Source organism: Nanorana parkeri, unplaced genomic scaffold, assembly GCF_000935625.1.
Source record: "Nanorana parkeri isolate BGI_ZX_2015 unplaced genomic scaffold, ASM93562v1 scaffold774, whole genome shotgun sequence".
NCBI lineage: Eukaryota > Metazoa > Chordata > Amphibia > Anura > Dicroglossidae > Nanorana > Nanorana parkeri.
In genome coordinates, this window is record NW_017307042.1 from 527,475 (window position 1) to 535,403 (window position 7,929).

The window sequence follows — 7,929 nt, forward strand, 5'->3', positions numbered from 1 at the left end:
CGTTCAGCATTGCGGTCATCGGAAGCCCGCCCCCCAGGGGGCGGGCTTGCGATGATCGAGAGTGCGATCTGCCTGTCCAAGATGGGCAGATCGTACGTTTTTGTAATCACTTTACAACCATCGCAAGACTAAGGTCTTGAGATGGTCTTAGAGTGTATGGCCACCTTAACACAGGTGTCAGTGTTGATGAGGACAAGGCTGGAGACCACTCTGTCATGCTGATTGAGTTAGAATAACAGACTGGAAGCTTAAAGCTGCCCACACACCTTACAATTATCTGCAGATTTTCTGTGGTCAGATGGAAAAGTGCAACAGATTGGCCCAGGTGCAGATTACTCCATCCACACAGTTAAGTGTAGATGGAGGAATCTGTTGCACCTTTTCCATCTGACCACAGAAAATCTGCAGATATATTGTAAGGTGTGTGGGCAGCTTTAAAAGGAGGGTGGTGCTTGAAATCATTGTTCTTCCTCTGTTAACCATGGTTACCTGCAAGGAAACACATGCAGTCATCATTGCTTTACACAAAAAGGGATTCACAGGCAAGGATATTGCTGCTAAGATTGCACCTAAATTAACCATTTATCGGATCATCAAGAACTTGAAGGAAAGAGGTTCAATTGTTGTGAAGAAGGCTTCAGGGTGCCCAAGAAAGTCCAGCAAGCTCCAGGACAGTCTCCTAAAGTTGATTCAGCTGCGAGATCGGGGCACCACCAGTGCAGAGCTTGCTCAGGAATAGCAGCAGGCAGGTGAGAGTGCATCTGCATGCACAGTGAGGCGAAGACATTTTGAGGATGGCTTGGTGTCAAGAAGAGCAGCAAAAAAGCCTCTTCTCTCCAGGAAAAACATCAGGGACAGACTGATATTCTTCAAAAGGTACAGGGATTGAACTGCTGAGGACTGGGGTACAGTCATTTTCTCTGATGAATCCCCTTTCCGATTGTTTGGGGTATCCGGAAAATACCTTGTTCGGAGAAGAAAAGGTGAGTGCTACTATCAGTCCTGTGTCATGCCAACAGTAAAGCATCCTGAGACCATTCATGTGAACAAAGCCATGAATAAAGAATGGTACAAAAACATCCTCCAAGAGCAACTTCTCCCAACCATTCAAGAACAGTTTGGTGACGAACAATGCCTTTTCCAGCATGATGGAGCACCTTGCCATAAGGCAAAAGTGATAACTCAGAGGCTTGGATCTTAATCCCATTGAGAACTTTATGGCCAATCCTCAAGAGGAAGGTGAACAAAAAACCCCCCACAAATTCTGACAAACTCCAAGCATTGATTATGCAAGAATGGGCTGCCATCAGTCAGGATGTGGCCCAGAAGTTGACAGCATGCCAGGGCGAATTGCAGAGGTCTTGAATAAGAAGGGTCAACACTGCAAATATTGACTCTTTGCATAAACTTAATGTAATTGTCAATAAAAGCCTTCGACACTTATGACATGCTTGTAATTATACTTTAGTAAACCATAGTAACATTTGACAAGAAGATCTTAAAACACTGAAGCAGCAGACTTTGTGAAAATGAATGTGCATCATTCTCAAAACTTTTGGCCAGGACTGTACATCATGAAGGGATATCAATATGCTACCGTGGTAAGATATTACCATGAGCAATTAATCAGTATAGGTATATTATATTCATCTATGTTCATGGAACTTATTTCAATGTGCCGAGTTTCAAACACTAAAATTAGACAAACAGTCCTTTGTCTGACCCAACTTGGTGTCTGTTGCTCAAGTATATATATGTTGTTCAAGACATACAAATAATGTCTGATGCACACTAATGATGGAGGCTGGGTTTATGTAGCTATGTAAAGACTATGGTCATTGGGATATTCGCCATTTATTTGTATGAACTCTGCTTCTAAAAACCTGAAACCTGCACAAGACCGGTCAGTTCCCTCTTCTGCTTCTCATCTCTCGGTGAACACTAGAGTGCTTTACTTTTTGTCGGTAGTAAGCACATGTATGTCTAGTCGGATCTGGTGAATTCCATCATCTCTTGTAGGATGTTTCTGCTTGCGTTCACACATTTGTCTAAGAAACTTTCAATAGTGTAATGTATCCCCTATTTCTGATTAAATATTGGAATGCCTTTGCTACATTTAATAATGTGCATCACTATCCCTCTTTACCATGTTTTTTTGTGCATACACAATTTTTTTTTTGTGGATTGGATTATAGTGGACAAGAAATAAATGTTGCCAGAGTCCCTTAAATTGCCTCTATGCATGTATATACCTTATACATTAGATCTATAGAAATTAGAACTTTACATATATTTGTAAAACCTTGGAAAACAGTTGCTGCTTTCATGTTACTTCATTATTGCTAAAATTTATATAACAACTTCTTGGTCTAGTAAGAGTCTGTAAACAGGAAATAGATGCGGTTAAAACAAGGCCAAATTTCCTTTATGGTTATTCATACATCCCGCAAGTTTGCTCACCCAGTTATGTATGAGGCCAAATTTCATGCGTGTCAGCTATGACTGGTCACACAAAAACACACAAGTGCAGTTACTGACAAGCTCAAACAGCCTCCTCCCCGCTCCCACAAACCAGCCTTGCCCCTCAATTATTTCCTCCATCTGGACCCTTCTCTAAATTTGGTTCCATTCATTCAGTAAACATATCTAAATTTAAGGCCATTTGGTGGCCAAATTCAGTGTCAGAGGGATATAACAATTTACGATACCCTCTGAAAGGTAAGATGAATACTACACTTCAAACAAAATTCTAACAGGCGTTTGCTTTTGAAAAGGTAAATACTAACAGCTATTACATAGAAATTATACACGTTTCTGTGCTCTCTTTCGCCTTGCTGCAACTACTACACAGATGTGTTATTTTAAAGCCCGAATTCAGCTAAAATGTATTTTCTTTTGGATAGAGTGGGGAAGGGTGAGAGCCTCAATTGCCCCCATTAGGGAACATTTTCCCTCGCTTCCCGTCAGGACACACTCTCCAATGGGAACACAAAAAAAAATGAAAAAAATATTTTAAAGAAAACAATACGGACAATGTATTTATGCAGTCTGTGCTTTCCAGTATGATTGACAACCCCATTTCTTGCCCTGTGTCAATGGGTTTACAGACCAATATAAAACAAACAGAAATTATAATTCTTTCCCACTCTATTCAAAAGGAAAAAAAAGTGTTTGAGTTGGTACTTCGTTGTATGCAACGAATCGATTGTAAATATACATTTAGGTTGCATACATTATATGAAACGTGCACACACTTGTATGCATGCTTCAGAACAGAAAAAGGCATTATAAAATATTTTAATACATATAATTAAAAATGCACAATTTACAGTGCAGTAGATTTTCTAAATATCTTAAAATTCTCTATATGTCTTAAATATCAACAGTTATGACTGCTGCAATAAACTACATAATACTTTATAAATCTAGATTCTAAATAATTTTTTTCAGCATCTACTGGGTACCATTCCGTTTTTTAAAGTGTTCCTCACTAAACAGCTAGTGACCACTAATATGATGTATAATTCCTTCCCATTTTCTTGGCAATTAGACTCCTATGCTCTCTATGCCTTCTACTTACCCAGGGTAGGTTGGTATAGCAGTAGGCGGCACTGCCCGCACTGCACCATATACCGTCCTCCCACGACCCCTCAAATGTGCCCCTCGAAAGGCAGCTGCTGTAGTAGCAGCTGCTGCAGCTGTGGGGTAGGGGAATCCAGGAACTGCAAAAAGGAAAGACAGGAAAGACAGAAAGGGAAGGAAGGTGATAAAGAAAAAAAGAGACAAAAATTAAGAAGGTGAGATATTTTATCATTATATTGCAATTGGCAAAATATCCTGTCACTCTGCTGAAACAAACGAATAGTAAAAAAGTATTCCTTTTGATAAACTTTATTTGCACAGTAATAAGACACCCAACCCCTATTATACTAGCCAACATTTCTTAGAGTTTACACAGACTGCTTGGTATCTAATACCATGGACTTCACCTTTAAGCAAGATTGCACTTTTTAAAAACGTTTAACATTAAAGTCCTGCCTAAGGCTGGCCATACACCCATCAATTTTTTCCATTCAACCTGCGGGCTGAACGAAAACAATTGACCCGATACCTCCATCAACACAAACAGTGTGTCAATCGAGGAATCCCGGTGTTTGCAATGTATTCTGACTGGTGTAGGCGGGACCTGTCAGAACACCCGATCAGAGCCCTGATCGATCGAAAATTTTCCAGCCAGCGCCTTCGATCAGCTGATGGTGGCCGAAAGGGAGTCGGCAGCCCCACACACTGTGCAAATTTCGTCCGGTACATTAAAAACCAGCCGAAATTCGACCAGTGTATCGGCACCTTAAGAGTAAACACCACACAATGCCATTGCCTTTATTAGAGAGGGCATAGGAGGGGCTTTTGCATTTCTGACTAATACTTGGTTACTGGGGCCCTGACTTCATGGCTAAGCTCCTCCAACTTCCAGTCTCCTGTTCAATGAAACCACCATTGCCAGTCATTAAGGAAGTCTTCCAGGAGGGAAGAATGGCAGTTGAATGGCTTCGATATGAGGTAAGTGCCTATTAAAGTGTAACAGAGGGAGGGAAATAAAAGGGAGGAAGCAAGAGAGGAAGTAAAGTAAAAGAACGAAGGTGGTAGGAGGAAGGGAGAGAGGAAGTAAAGGAAAAGAAAGGAGAAGGAGGAAGGGCATACATAAATGAAAAGAATGGTGGAGTAAGGGATGAAGTAAAATGAACATAAAGGAGTCGTAAGGGAGGGGGAGTAAAAGGAAAAGACTGGAGGAAGGAAAGGAAAAGAAAGGTGAGAGAGGGAGAGAGAAAAAAGGGATAGATGGACGATTAAAGTGCAGAGAACATGCTTTACTGGCTAATTAATGAATAGTGGCCATCTTCTAGAACTGGCTCTTAAAATGAAGTATGGGTTGAGGTAATTGGGCAAACAAATTCAAGCAGATAGATGAGAGCATGATCTATTTGTCCTAGGGTTTAATTAAAAAAACAACACCACTAAAGTGTGGTTCATGTTTCCACTTTCCACTTCTTAATTCATTCAATTTCCTCAAAAATCCAGTCGAACAGGTAAAATACAAGTGTTTGAATAATTTGACTGCCAAAATATTTATATTTATGACTCTGTTCAGCCTTATTTTGTGATTTCTACAATCTTGCCACACTGCATATGATGAGGTTATCCCTGCACTTTTGCTTTCCTGTAAGCAAGTTCCAACAGCAGCATGAAAAGCTGACAGATTGACAGTTCTGGCTTTCCCTCACTTTAGAAGTGTTGTTGTGCAATAGATTACATAAAGCTAACAAAGTAAAAATTACATACTTTACTCATGACATTTCTTTTTTTATATCTACCTAGAGTTCAGCTTTAGGTTTGGTGTACAGTGTCTCCTTCCTTTTGTACACTGCATAGATAACTGACATTGTTTTACATGCCATTATACCAGTTTGAGTAAAGATTTACAGTTTTTCCAAATTATAACCTGCATCAGAAGATACATTTTCCTCTGAACGATCAAATACTTGATCAAGAAAGGAAAGCACAATCATCCTATATATTGCATTTATAACTGTAACCCCTGTTACAGAGGCCTTGAAATAATTTTAAGTACATCACTATGAATAGAGAGTCACCATCATGACAATATGCAACAACTTTGATTTGGTTGAAGAGGAACTCCAGAAGAGAGGTTTTGGGCATCTGGTATAAAAAAACATCTGGATCACTGCTCTGTAGTGTAAAATCTAGACCTTTTCATTTCGGATATTACACCTATTGCAACTCTCATACAGGGAAGCATTAGAGTCATTTATCTGCCCCCCTCTCCCCTTGTCCATTCACAGAATGCTGCGTATTCTGTAAATGGACAAGGGGAGAGGGAGGCATATGAATAACACAATCGGTTCCCTGTATGGGTGCCGCAGCACTTCGAACGTTCATTATAGCTGTAATATCCAACATGAACGAAAGTATACATTTTACACTACAGAGCAGTGACCTCGACGTGGGATAATCAATAGCAAATCTTCTCTGCCCAGAGTTTAACTTTAAGCTAATAATTGGGTCACTGGTACCAAGGACAATTACTTTTACCTCTACAACAAAAAAGCAACTCTATAGTAAACCTTCTTTGTCTAAATGTGTTTAGAATGTTTAGACACATACATGATCTGTAGATTTACTACAGTCTTCCACTTAAAGATAACCATTATTTCATCATTTCGCAGAGGTGGATCTCAAGTATGAAAGATGTAGCAGTACGCTGATGAAATTGCAATCTGCAATATTTAGTTAAAGTGAAACTCTGGGCTAGCAAACCCAGAGTATGTACCCCAAGTAAGAAAGATGTGTTTTAATAATTTCTTATTTTTTTCATGCTTTAGTGATGACTTGTGGCCCCATTCTAAGTTTACATAATAGCATCTGCTCTAGGTCATGTCCTGTGACATCAGGAGTGGCTGCTCACATGCCATTGCCCAAAACTCCTTGCACCACACTTGAAGCAAGGGGTGTGTTTTAGAAAAATAGCTTCTTTAAAAGCCTGGAACAGAGAGGAATGTCCGAACAAAGCATAGGTTTGGGGGTCACTTTGTAGGTTGTTGCATACAACGGGTGACAACTGGTATTCTGAATTTAGCAAGCAGGTTTACCCATTGCCACCTGCTTGAAGAAAAAAAAAAAGAAGCAGCTTGGCCCCAATGGTTTTTGTAGAGATTGAAGAGGTGAATTACAACATAGAAATACAGCAGTGCCTTTACAATGCAGGATTGTGTGGCAATAAAATGTTTAACCAGTTATTTAACAAATTAAATCAAAGTAATTTACACTTTTGGTGAAGAAAGCCTTTACTATAGGACAAAAGCATCAGAAAAATCAGAGCATTGGGTATGGAATCCTTTTTGGAACCCACAAATTGGGCAACAGCAAAGACATGTTAATCTTTCACAGGTACTACAAAAATGTTATTTGCATAACCAGAACGATCTAAAAAATGTTTAACCTGCATTATTGAACAAACGGGTTAATTACAAGTTATGTTTAAAAGTTCATGCCACATGAAACAGCAAATTAGATTTAAAAGCAGACCAAAAGAACAATACATTAAAAAAAATAAGACAAAAACAGCTGGTTTACTTGCAAGAACTCTGAAATTCATCTTAAGAAAAATGTAAAAACTATTTTCCTAAACAAAATCCCATCACATACGACACTTTTTCCAAGCTCTGCTAACTGTATTGCATCATGTGTCACCAATGTCCGAAAGGAGCCCATTCCAGGCTTATGACAGTGAGGAGGGATTTACAGGAGGACATGGGACATTTGTCAAAACCCTTTAAACCTAAACTTTCTAGGCGATTAAACAAGCCTGCTGCCTTACAGAATATTTTTAAGCAATGCTTACCTGTAAAAAAACAGGGGTGGTCAATGTTAACACTACAGTTGTGTTGAAACCACCTCCCATGAGGTACTGCATGAATGACAGTCACAGGCATGACTCCCAGAGCCATGCTGGTATTCGAGGTTTCACCACAGCTGGGGTGCCGAGGTTGCCTACCCCTGCTGTAAAAGACCATACAGGCTTACCTTTCCAGCTGCATGCGCTGTTAAACTCCACTCAAACGCTGAAAAATCTTCTGCTGAGGTCCACACTGTAACCGACACTTCCAGGAGTGTCCTCTCCCCCTTGGCTTTCATTGGCCCATCCCCTCTGATCACTACAAATTACAGTATACAGTAGTGACATGGAGGCCAGAGTGAGGAACCAATGAACGCCCTGGGATGGGAGCCTGGAGATCAACATTCTAAGTAGTATCAGTTTTAGTGCAGACTTTAGCAGAAGATTTCACAGCATCTCACACAGGAGATGGTGTACTGGCTCCCCCCCCCCCCCCCTCTCTCCGGAGGTGCTTT

The 7,929-nt window shown here is 40.1% G+C and overlaps 1 protein-coding gene across 7 annotated transcripts in view; it reads right to left on the reverse strand.

Annotated features, from left to right (window-relative positions):
* The window catches only part of RBFOX2 (RNA binding protein, fox-1 homolog 2), a 300,225-nt gene that overhangs the window by 33,654 nt on the left and 258,642 nt on the right, over positions 1-7,929 (reverse strand). For all 7 annotated transcript variants that reach the window (XM_018564721.1, XM_018564722.1, XM_018564726.1 and 4 more), the window contains one exon: positions 3,581-3,722. In XM_018564721.1, the coding sequence (XP_018420223.1) occupies positions 3,581-3,722 (142 nt within the window). The remainder of the gene's footprint in view (positions 1-3,580; positions 3,723-7,929) is intronic.